We start from the raw sequence: 12,200 nt of genomic DNA, 5'->3' as shown, positions 1-12,200 counted from the left end.
CAAGCAAGTGTATGCCTTCATAGTTTGAAACGGTGATCGGGCACTGCCTCTCACAGTGGTACCTCTGCCTACACTTTTCACACACACACATGCACAAAGCTCAACAGTGGGAAGAACACTATTGGAAGGTATGTCGGAAGTCCTAAGAAAACACTTTCACCATCACAAACTCTGTTTTTTCTATGATCTGTAACTGCAACGGACACAGTCAGGCAGCCCTCTTGGAACGCTTGTTTCAAATATTTAAAAAGAGTGATCACAGATCCACACATTGACCTGTATGCCTGTCGTAAGTACTGTCGGCTCACTCGCCGGGAGTGCGAGAAAAGCATGCGAGACAAGGCCATGCAGCGAGAGGTTGCAAATGAAAGGGCAGGAGAGAGTTGGATATAGGGAACGTGCAAATCGTTAATTGCTTAATAAATGATTAGCTGGATGGATGGACTTCTTTTCCCCCTCTAATCAGCACCAAAATAACTGGACAATTGGACGCATACAGCAATAGGTGCACGATTTGTGTACTTTGATTGAGTGCTGGTGCACCTGCATCGAAGAGAGTTCTGGGCCTTTCCCTTGAGCATCGGGGACTGGCTAAGACGAAGGTTATAACACAATAAGCTATATGGTACAACACTCAAGCCTACTCTAGGGTGCACTAGCCTTAAGTCGCCATGTGCAGCACGCTCTATGAAGAGTAAGCTGTCTTTTTTTATTTTCCTGAAGATATCAAAAGAATTGCACATGAGTATGCAACATGTTCACAGTAAACCAAAAACATCTTCCCTCCGATACTTATCTTCGAGGCCTGCTTTAGTCTCACATCCATACCTTCGCTTATGGAGTTCACACTGCCGGCTGTAACCACTGCTTTTAGGAGAGCTGTAGCGATGGTGAAATATAAAATTTATCAAGAGATAGGTCTCAACAGCCCTTGTGAGCAAAGTCCACACGCTATCACAACCGGAGCTGAGCAAAAATGAGAGAAAATTTGGATGCACCAGCCACAGTCGCAGAAGAAAGTTTTCTATCTTCACAAGAAACCTGGTGCATAAATACTCGGACAAAACGACAATGTTTCTCAGACGTCTGTCAACAAGCTAGCTCCCAAGCGTCTCGCAACACAGAGACTGCTCCCGTGCCTAGACGACTGGTAACAGCAACGTATATTGACAGCTCCCCTGACTCCAGTCTTCCAAGATAACATGCAAAGAGAAATTGCATCTCGCAGTAAAGCGCTGTCCTTTCCCCTTCCCTGTGCTTTAGCTCTCGCTTAATGAAAATCCACCGAGGCTAGCTTGCATAGTGAGCTTTTGCTGGAGAGAGTAGAAAGGCTCAAGAGAAAAAGAGAGATCATAGACATAAAGTGATTGAAAATGCAGGTTCCGAAGAAAAAATGTATATTTCAAGAGAACACAGTAAAACGAGGCATAAAGATATCTGCTAGCATTAGGTGAGACCTAAACTGGAAATGCTTTAGCTGGCCATACCATTTCTAGCAGCCATCTAGAGCGACACAAGCTCTTTTCATGCCCTCTACAAGTGCTCTTACCTGTACGCTCATGCACAAGTTTTTGTGGCTGAGCGAATAAGTTTACATTCCAAAACCACAATCTTATTATGAGACATGGTGTCCAATGGTGTAAGGTGTAACTTCTGTGCTTGTACTAGAATGCCAAGCTGTTAGAGCTGTTTACATTTTGCGCTTTGTTTTTCTGTACTTGCATCGATATTGCAGCGAATAATGAAAAATGTTTAACGGAAGAAAATTTTCGGTGACAATTTCTGCATGTTTCAGTTTGCAAGAAGCAACAGAAGGAGACAGGTGCACTTCATTACACAGTGCTCTTCTAGTCTCTCCTGTTTACCAGATGAAACAGTGACACATTCGAATGTCACTCTATATCTTATGCTTTCAACAGCGTCTGCTTCACCGGGCAAATGAATGCTTCTGAGAAGCTAAAATTAATTAAATACATTACAACTTCACAAACTTTGCTATCAAGGTGAGACACCGAAAGAGCAGTTCTATAAATCTATTTCTGACCACACATAGCGCATTTATGCACATTTGGGCTTTGCCCATAAGCTGATGTGAACTCTAATAATACATTTCGCTGTAAATAGCCAAAAGAAACAAAATGAAATCATATTTTGCATGTTATACGTTATAATGCAGCAATACTGCAAAACAGCACTCTTGCACGAGATTGTTTCGGTCCATCTAGACGGCCACAGAATCTTGTCCGTGAGCGTACTTTACCTCACTCATGGATGGAGAATTCATTTCAGGGCATGAAATAAGCACCTGACTATTATCCCAAAGTGGTGCGGTTAACTTCTCCCTGACTTCTCTCACTACTTCCTAATATCAGACAGCGGCTCAAGGCTCATATCTAAAGCCACACAACTCACCCCCCCCCCCCCCCCTCGCCCCAAATATTTCACTCAGCAAGTTCCTAATCGCCGAGATCACTTTCAAAAAGGCTGCTTTAAAATAAATGAAAATGACAGGTTTTCTTTTGTGAAGCAGCTACCTATTTTCGTGCACTACATCGATCATATTTTAAAAAGAAAGCGCGATACACACTAGCTGCTTTGTGGTTTTAAAGGCAAACCACTTGTCGCTAGAACAACTTGCGAATGTGGTTATGATTTTCGTACTGCAAGCCAGGCAATAAGCACAGGCAGTATTATTTCATTCAGCAGTCGATAAAGCCATGCATAAAACTGATGTTCAGTTCATCGAAACACAGTGGAAGAATGCGAAATCGGTAAATGAGCACTGCACCATTAATAATGATGAGAGATGTGCTAAAGGAAGCAAATGAAAATAAAGGAGTGCACAGGACCAAACAGTAAATTGTAAATATAAGCAGCCTGAACTGCGCATTTGCTTCTTTTGAAACGAAAGTAGCGTGCGAACTTCCAGGTGGCCAAATAAGATGAAAATAGCTTGTGCCACATTCTTTCAAGAGCTGGATTTGTTCTTTACCTGGTACAAGGCCAAGCCAATTTTAGGGGGTGAGGAACCAGATACCCTACCACACTTGTCTTACTTGAGAAATGCAGAAAAAATAAACAAGGTATTTTTTTATCTTGGCATCTCCAGCCACACCACTTGGCAAAGCGCTAAAGATCTCCGTCCTCAAACCAGTGCCTAGAGGTACACCGTTCGACGCAAATAGACAAACTATAGGTGGAATTCCTCTCTGAAAACCGACGCGTGGAGCGGAGATGTATTCAGCGTTGCGCCACATAAAAGTTAACATCCAGTTTGGACAAAAGTGTGACGCATTTCACGAGTGACGCGCATACGTATCAAGCAAGGCCAAGCATTCCAGCATGCAATTATATGGCCACATTCGTTTGCCAAGTCCACGATCTCACACCACTGATGCACACAACTATTTCACAATGCCAAGTCGGCGTTCCCTTTCATATTCTGCTGAGCTATAGTTGTACAGCACTGCACCATGGTCAAATATCTGGCACACGTTTCTCTGCCAAGTACACAACCTCACACTGTTGACGCATAGTACTATTACACAGTGCAAGGTCGGTATTCTCTTTCACATTGCACTCGACTGTAGTTGTACATCAATGTGCCACAGTTTCACCGACAGTGGAGAAGCGACAACAGAGACGGCTGCGATGAGTTGAGATATGTAGCTCACAGCTGTCGATGTTGACACGCATGAAGGGAGCGACAGAGCAAGAGAGAGAAAGACACAAAAAATGAAATAAAATGTGCACGTGCAGGGAGAACCGGCAAAGTACTGGGGCAGTAAACACCAGGAACAAGAGAGTTGAGCCGTGGCCTGGCATGACTAGGAGCGGCTGTCGACCGACCCTATTGCTCTCGGATGCCGCAGACAGATGAGTGGGAGCAACGCAAGAAAGGTCGAAGTGGGTGTGTGGGTGTGAGTGCACGCAGGCAAAGAGAAAGGTCAGTCGAACGGCAGCTGCTCTGGTTACACCGACGGTGCGTTGCGGTCACCTCGAAGACCTGGGAAGAAAGAAGATTAGGGCCTTTAGGCAGAGTCACTCAACCAGCAGATCAGGCATCACACCTGTTGAATGCCAACAGTAGGAACATCTTTCACAGCATAAATTTATATTGAAAAAAAATTTCACAGGCTTCAAATACCACAAGAATAAAGTGGAGCACAAAAAAAAGGCTTCACTCAACTGATTTATTCGTATGAAAAAATGCAGAAAAATATACACATGTGCAAACAGTATACATATGTGCAAACAGGCAAATGTGCTGCCGAATTCTTTCGAAGAGACAGCTCATATTCCCTAACTCTGATGTTCAAACATTGACGAGTTTAGCTGATCTAAACGCGACCACAACCAAGCGGAATTTCACACACCATGCCCACCCAGTAACCCATACGCATCGAAGCATGTTTCTTCCGATAAGCTGTATCAGACTATAGACATTGCTGCTTTAGAGACCACTGCTCTGTATAGATAGTGCTTGCCAGTGGCGGTGCACGACAAAGGGCTTGACATAAAAATGTGGCTCTCCCAGACTAGACTTCGTGACAAGGAAGAAAGGAAAACGAAAGCGAGGAAATGCAGGGATATTATCTGGCTTGGCACAACCGGTACGCTACACTACACACACAGGGCAAGAGACGGGGAAGATTGAAAGAAGAGTAAAGAAAGAGAGAAAGAGAAGCATACACACATGCAAACATAAGGATGAACTGAAATATCTCAAAAGTGGCATGCTTGGTCCCATGTCATAGCCATATCCACCGGGTGCAAATGTTGGCTGCATAAGTGTACATCATTGGAATGCACTAGCAAAATAACTATGCAATTACTAACCATCTAAAAAAAAAAGAAAACCCCAACAAGAAGAGGGTCAGTTATTACAGTTGTGCCAAGGTTGCTTCAGCGGCATACCACTAGTTCCCAATAAATTGTGCCAAAGTTAAATTTTAATGCAGCTTCCCTTGAAATGAATGCAATTTATATCACTAATTTTTAACACCACAAGCATGTTGCAGCAAGGCTCGAAGAAACATTAAAGTTTTATGCATATTATTTTATGTGATTCAATAAAATCAATTAATGAGTCACCACAAACCACGCTTCTTTGAGCAATTCTATTTATGAACAAGCTTTCACTCGTAAATTAGAAGGAAGTTCAAAAAGAGAGGTAATGTAGCCGCTTATAAAAAGACAATGCGTGAAACTTACTGAATGTATTACATGTCTCCTCAGCGCCAAGACTGGCAGTAATCAGGAAACAAGAGCAGAGTACATAAATTCCTAATTGCTTCATGCTGGCATGTGTTGTGCATCAGACTCAGTTTTGCAACAAAGACATGCTTAATACTTTATATACAAATAATTCGTGCTCACGCTACGCTTTTTGGTCGAAAAATCTGGCCAACCTCCAGGACAGGCATACAATTGGCATGCACGGTGACACGAACATGCAAAATATACACACAAATAAAACAAAAGGGAATGCTACACAACCGGGCCAAAATGCAGACACACACCTATTTGAAGAAGTACTGGTACTAACTTGCCGTCCGACTCAGTTGTACCCCGGGTATTGTGAAGATTGAAGCAGCTGCAAAGGTGGAAAAAAAGCCGTACAAAGTGAGGTTAATGCCGAGAGAAACAGGAGACACGTGATGCCTTTGGAGAGGGCAGGCACATCACAAAAAATTATTTAGCAATAAAGGTTATTTGCAGAAAAGAGCGCGTCACTTGAAATGATCACATGGGTAGGTATCACCGACAAGCAGAAATGAAATTTTAGGACCTGATGCACAGAAACCACTACATCGTGATGGGACAGTACCGAGCGACTTCAGACCTCGACCACTCAACTTTCCTTAATGTGCATTTAAACCAACATGCATAGAGTTTCGGCATTCTTTCCTAGGCACCAAAAGCAAAAGTGCACGCACGGTTTGATCCTGTACATGCAAAGAGAAAAAACCATTAACATTCTCAGTACCCATGAAATGAGGTGACACAATTTGGAGCTGGGTACTGTACATGCCTTCGTTTCAAGCGTGTACAGTTCGCGTCGTATGAGCGCAATTTTGACTCTAAAACTCGCATCAGGTTTTAGGGTCCAGATTTCTAGTGGCATGACGAGGTTACCACAAGCAATTGTTCTAATCTGCGAAGACTGAGCACGATTGTTAAACTTTACACAGGCATTACCAATGTTTCAGAACCGACAAGCGCGAGCAAAATGAGTTGTGAGAAATAGGTGACCCAGGCTGTGCACGTTTATTATTAGTTTACAAAGGGCACCAAATCCAGTGAAAGTGAGAACAACTACTTACTGTCCGGAAGTTTGTGGATGTTTGGCCCCAAGCTGTCAAAGTAAGAATGCCTCATTGCATCTTTTGCTGAGATCCTCATCTTTGGTTCGAACTGTGAGAGAATGAAAAAGAAAAAAGGGCGGCATGAAAGGAGCTCCTTGTCTGAGATCCTTGTCCATGTACTAAGTGAGAGAACGTAAAGAAACTGTGCATGACATATTAGATGTCATATTCTGTATTATGATGTCACCGATTAACATGAACCTGATTTCCCACTCATGATGAAAGAGTGGAGGTGAGGAATGTTATTTGAATTATTGCAACTTTTTTTTTTCAGAATAGCAAACTACTTGATGATTATTGATATTCAAAGAAGATATCACCACTTTTCTAAGAGACAATTGCCAACAATAGCCGTCGTAAAGCCGATAGCAAGCTAACACAACCCAACATGAACCATTGCGAAGCAGTAACGGTAGTACGTGAGTAAAAATACCGGAAGCCAGGAAAACACTAGTCATCGCTCATCCCCGAAGAGAGGATTACGCTAAGATGGCCACGACATCAATGTTTACTTAGAGCCTGTAACACTATGACAAGTTTACAACACTGGGGAGCTATTTTCAAATTGTCTATATTAGTAAACATGTCCCTTTCGGCAGAGCGCATCCAGTTACCTCAGATGGCAGCTAGCCATGATGTCATCACGCTACTATCATATGTACTCGTGTAAAGGCCGCCCTCGTGTATGGGCCACACTCCTACTTTGGAGAGAAACATTAGAAAAATAAAAAAAAGTCACACCATAAAGGTGCAGTTAGTTCGATTGCGGCCAAATGGCGCTTCCAGTTTTTCAACTTCAGCCGTTGTGTTGGTGACGGAAGAAGCGGCGCCATTTTTACTTTGTGTGGCGCATCGTTCGCATCGAGTCAACACCTTTTCGCTGAATCGATGTCTTTGAGCAAGTGCAGCTGAGGGACGAAGAGTCGGCATTTGGGGTCGTTCACTGCAGAATTTAAACTGCAAGTGATTGAATATGTCTAGGAGCACGGCAAGGGCGAAGCTGGACACAAGTACGATGCAAATGAGAAGCGCGTGCGTTATTAGATGAAGCAGAAAGATGCCCTTGCTGCTACCAACCGGGGCAGAAAAGCCTTATGCGGGAAAAAGTGGAAGTTTCCAGAACTGGAAGGCAAACTTCTCAAATATATCATCGACACTCGAAGGGACGGCTACACCGTATCGGCTGATATGATACGCGAGAAAGCCCTAAACATCGCTCGCCACATGGAAATCCCCCAGACACAATTCAAGGCAAGTTGGAGATAGAATTTGCAGTTTATGAACCACAACCAGCTCTCCATCCGCCGCTGAATGACGATTTGTCAAAGGCTTCCAAGCGAGTACACAAGTAAAGTGATAAAATTCCATCGCTTCATCAATGGTCTTCGGAGGGAGCACGAATATGACCTCTCCCAAATTGGCAAGGCGGACCAGACTCCTGTGTGGTTCGATGCACCAGAGAGCACTACAGTGGACTCAAAAGGTGCGAAAAGTGTGACTGTGCGCACGACGGGCGCAGAATGTCAAAGGTGCACTGTGATGCTGTGCGTGACAGGAGACGGCAGGAAACTTCCGCCGTACCTCGTGTTCAAGAGGAAGACTCTCCCGAAAGAGAGTTCCCTCAGGGCATCATTGTGCGTGCTCAAGAAAAGGGTTGGATGTGCGAGGAACTTGTCGTGGACTGGGTGAAGACTGTCTGGGCAAACAGACCTGGAGGCCTGCTACAGTGGAAAGCCCTCCTCTTTCTGGATAGTTTTAGGGGCCACTTGGCGGACCGCGCCAAGAACAGACTCCCCACGACTCGTACAGACTTGGCCGTTATTTCTGGAGGACTGATGAGTGTGTTGCAGCCGCTCGATGTATGCATTAACCGCCCATTTAAAGCGGAAATTCGCCGCTGCTTTTCGGAATGGATGGACGCGGGCAATCATGAGAAGACGCCGACGGGACGGCTGAAGCGAACATCACTGCAACAAGTTTGTGAGTGGATTTTGAGTGCGTGCATGTCGTTTCATTTGAAGTTATCGAGAGAAGCTTCAAAGTAACCGGAATTTCAAACTGCATGAGTGGCACTGAGGATGGTCTTCTCTGGGAGGATGGCGACGACGAAGTGAGTGCTACCGGTGATGAAGACAGTGAAAGCGAAATGGTATCTTAATAAAAACATTCCTGGCTAGTCATTCGTGAGTCTTTCACTCTGCTACCATTGTGAAAACGGTACAGACCTTTGGTGAGCCGCCAACAGCGTGATTTGTGTAAGGGCCGCACCAAGCAATAATTTCGAAAAAAAAGTGCGGCCCTTACACGAGTATATACGTACTAACAACGTAGATGCACCGGACCCACACAGCATACTGCCAGCTTTAGGGAAAAGTGACAGATACGAAGTCACAAAACACTTGAACCTTAATCAATCCTTGAAAGTTCGTCCTTGCATATGACATTGTCCCAGATGCATTAAACAGGAGGCTGTACTAAACATAACTAGACGACTGACGCAGTCACAGAATCAAAGTTGTTGCACAGCCTCAGAGGTTCACACAGCCAAAAATGAATCTTAATGGCTGCATTAACTGGGTTATGTCTCTTTCATTCTCCTCCTTCATATCCAAAGTTGTCAAATCTCTGCGACACTAAACTGACGCTGAGGAAGAACGGCCGCAAACAAATGGGACCCACTGCTACAAGCTCTCTCTGGCCTATCTGTGGCAGCTGAAATGAACAATCAACTGAGTGGACATTTTGAGAATGGTTCCTCGGGTAATGGGCAATGTTGAGCCTTCTTCAATCAGCCAGCTTACCTTGAGGAATTCGAGCAGGAGGGCCACGCCGGGCGCCCCGATGCGTGGAACCTTGGAGCCCAAGCTCTCGGGCGTGTACCGAGGAAAGCGGTAGGCCAGGAACTCGGACCGGGATTCGATGCCAGGCCAGGTGGCTTCCGTTGGGGTGCCTAGCGTGCGAAAGATGAGGTGCAGCTCGTCCTCCACTGTGGAGCCCGGAAAGAGGGGCCGCCCGCTCGCCATCTCGTAGAAGATGCAACCGACGCCCCTGAGTGACAACAAGGGGGCAAGCCGATTACTGGGACAGTTAGCAGAGCGGCTGTACGCTCTGCTCTCATTTAACATGAAACATGCATACTGCAGTCGCTACGGTATCTTTCAGTGCGCAGTCAAACCTATGACATTTCAAATCTTGCTGAGCAACAACTAATGAACTTGTCGCCCTTTCTCACATAACCCCCAATTTAATGAAATTGGGGCATTGATTAATTAATAAATGCAATCGTAGAGGAACTTTGCCAGCTTCCACATGGTTAAAAATATATACAATTTTTTCTAAATATGAACAAATTTTCGGCTTCAAATTTAATGGAAATACTGAAAACACAGTAATGTGCAAAATCTTAATGCTTCAATTATTTGAACACCGCAATAACAATAACCCAAAAGCATGTTACAACACAGACACAAAGCCCAGCCAATCGGTATGCGGCCCACTAGGAAATGTGAACTGTAAATTTTATTCATGAACACGCATGATACCATTGAAAGTGTCTGAACATTAAAGATGGTTATGGATGAGCAATAACCCAAGGAATTATACAGATAAAAACAAGCAATAATTCTCTGCAGCAAAGTAGCACTGCCTGTTAAAATTTTCCTTCCGCTCACCACTGAACTTGCGCAGTAAACTGATTTGTCCTAAAGATGGCCGTTCCGGGGAGTATGGACATTATGATTCGCACATATATTGTAAGATGCTTACTTTGCCGACTCCACTCAAAAAGCGAGAAAGTTGCAAGGCACTTTTACGAAGAGTAACTCATCAGTGCTTCTCGCTTCACTGTTGCATTGTTGCATCATAAGCCGATTGATTTACTAATAATAATAACAACAGCAACAACAACAACATCTGGGGTACTGTGAGCAAAAACTACGACAAGAATACGTGGACTGCTGTAGAGGAGGACTTCAGAAATTTCGATCACCTAGGGTCCTTTAATGTGCACGTAAATCTAAATGTAGAAGGGCCTCTGTCATTTCACCATCATCAAAATTTGACCTCCACAACCGGGACTGAGCCCACGGCTTTCGAGTCGGTGCCGTCGAGCACCATTACCAGTGATGGACTGCAGTGGACGCCATTTTATCAGAGGCGAGCTGAACGAGTGCTTACGAGTGACTTACCACATGTCAATGGAGGTGGAGTAGTCGGTGGAGCCTAGGAGAACGTCCGGTGGCCGGTACCACAGGGTGACCACCTCGTTCGAGAAGGTCTTGATGGGCACTGACTTGGCTCGCGCCAGACCAAAGTCGGCCAGCTTCAGCTCTCCCCGCTCATTGATGAGCAGGTTCTGAGGCTTGAGGTCTCGGTGGAGTATGCGCCGCCCGTGACAATATGCCAGGCCACGCAGAAGTTGAAACAGAAAGCACTGCACATAAACGCACACACACAAAACGTGAGCCGCCATGTGACGTTAGTTTCCCGCTCATATGGAAACTCATTAGAACAACAAAGCCGCATCTGACACTAAAAGAGCTTCGTTATATCTTAAATTTCATTGTGAGTGCATATTCATAATACTATTGAAACGATTTTGGCATAAGCTATCATTTTTATATACGTATTTGACAAATAAGGGTTTGACTATATATGCATAATTACAGTCAGCAATAGATTAACACCAGTCCACTTATGCTTAGAAGCATTCAAATACTAAGCGGTAATTTGACATCAGATAGTATAAAAAACCAAGAAATCATGTGTGATTTTGACAGCCTGTGAGGCTCATGAGTCGAAAATAAGATTGCCTAGGTGTTGCAAACTACGGCTTCCTTTGTAGTGTGGTTTTTTCCTGCTTTTCAAGTCATGAAATGAACAGAAATGCAGATGTTTTTACTACAGGTGTTATTATGCTGCGTAGCAGCCCAATCCACTGATAGGTTGTGCGCAAGGACTGTCATGACATCAGCGAGGGCTCAGGAGATACAGAAACACAGATGCACATGCAGTGCTTCCAACATAAAGCCAGAAAGAGTGTGCTTACTTTTACAGTATTCATTGAGAGAAAGTTTCCACAGTCATCCATATACTGCTTCAAGTCTTTTTCCTGCACCGACAAAATGGAAGCACCACAGTTCAATGAGTGAAGTGTACACAAAGCAACTACATATTTTATTTATTATTGCACGTAGTACACAGACTATATAGCGTGGCCTAGCAGCACTCACCAAGTATTCAAAGACGAGAGTGAGAGATTTTTCTGTATGAACTATGTCATGTAGAGTAACTATGTTGTTGTGCTTCAAGTCCTTGAGGAGTGAAACTGCAATGACAAAAAACACATAATAGTGATTAAAAGCATGAAATGATAGAATACAGGCTGGAATGAATACAAGAAAGTGGAAGATGACCGAGACAATTTATTTACTCTGAAGCTTTTATTCAGTTTCAACAGACAATGCCATTTCAAGTCTCATAGATAAGGCAACAGGGAACACCATGCTAACAGCGCAAACCAGCATTAACAGAAGCGTCTGGTGGTCACACCCACCTTCTCTAATGGCAGTGCAAGGCGCCCCCTCCTCGTGTTCTAGCCGAATCTCCTTGAGGGCCACCAAATTGTCCGTCAGCCGGCTCTTGCCCTTGAACACCATGGCATAGGTCCCCTGCAGGCCAAACAAGATCGAATCACTTCAAGGCATCTCCACTACTAACATCCCCTTAGGCCTTAAGCTCACCAAGTAGTCAAATGCATTCCTTAAAGCAAATGCAAAAGACAATGATAATCAATCCCTGCTTTCTCATACAATATCAATAGAAATTTCATTT

General features: G+C 44.2%; 1 protein-coding gene across 6 annotated transcripts in view; it reads right to left on the bottom strand.

Annotated features, from left to right (window-relative positions):
• Nucleotides 1-3,549: 3,549 nt before the first annotated feature.
• Nucleotides 3,550-12,200, bottom strand: part of LOC119174571 (cyclin-dependent kinase 16) — a 175,943-nt gene continuing 167,292 nt past the window's right edge. For 5 of the 6 annotated variants that reach the window (XM_037425543.2, XM_075895415.1, XM_037425545.2 and 2 more), the window contains 8 exons: nucleotides 11,923-12,037; nucleotides 11,600-11,694; nucleotides 11,416-11,478; nucleotides 10,556-10,800; nucleotides 9,170-9,416; nucleotides 6,327-6,417; nucleotides 5,549-5,596; nucleotides 3,550-4,006 (listed from right to left, as the gene is read on the bottom strand). In XM_037425543.2, the coding sequence (XP_037281440.2) occupies nucleotides 3,972-4,006; nucleotides 5,549-5,596; nucleotides 6,327-6,417; nucleotides 9,170-9,416; nucleotides 10,556-10,800; nucleotides 11,416-11,478; nucleotides 11,600-11,694; nucleotides 11,923-12,037 (939 nt within the window). In that variant the 3' untranslated portion in view covers nucleotides 3,550-3,971. Of the gene's footprint in view, nucleotides 4,007-5,522; nucleotides 5,597-6,326; nucleotides 6,418-9,169; nucleotides 9,417-10,555; nucleotides 10,801-11,415; nucleotides 11,479-11,599; nucleotides 11,695-11,922; nucleotides 12,038-12,200 lie in introns of all 6 variants that reach the window. The other variant, XM_075895416.1, reaches the window with a different exon arrangement.

This window comes from Rhipicephalus microplus, chromosome 5 (assembly GCF_043290135.1).
Source record: "Rhipicephalus microplus isolate Deutch F79 chromosome 5, USDA_Rmic, whole genome shotgun sequence".
In the NCBI taxonomy this organism is placed as follows: Eukaryota; Metazoa; Arthropoda; class Arachnida; order Ixodida; family Ixodidae; genus Rhipicephalus; species Rhipicephalus microplus.
Note: the sequence above shows the minus strand (reverse complement) of the source record. Positions and strands in the feature narration are given on the sequence as shown.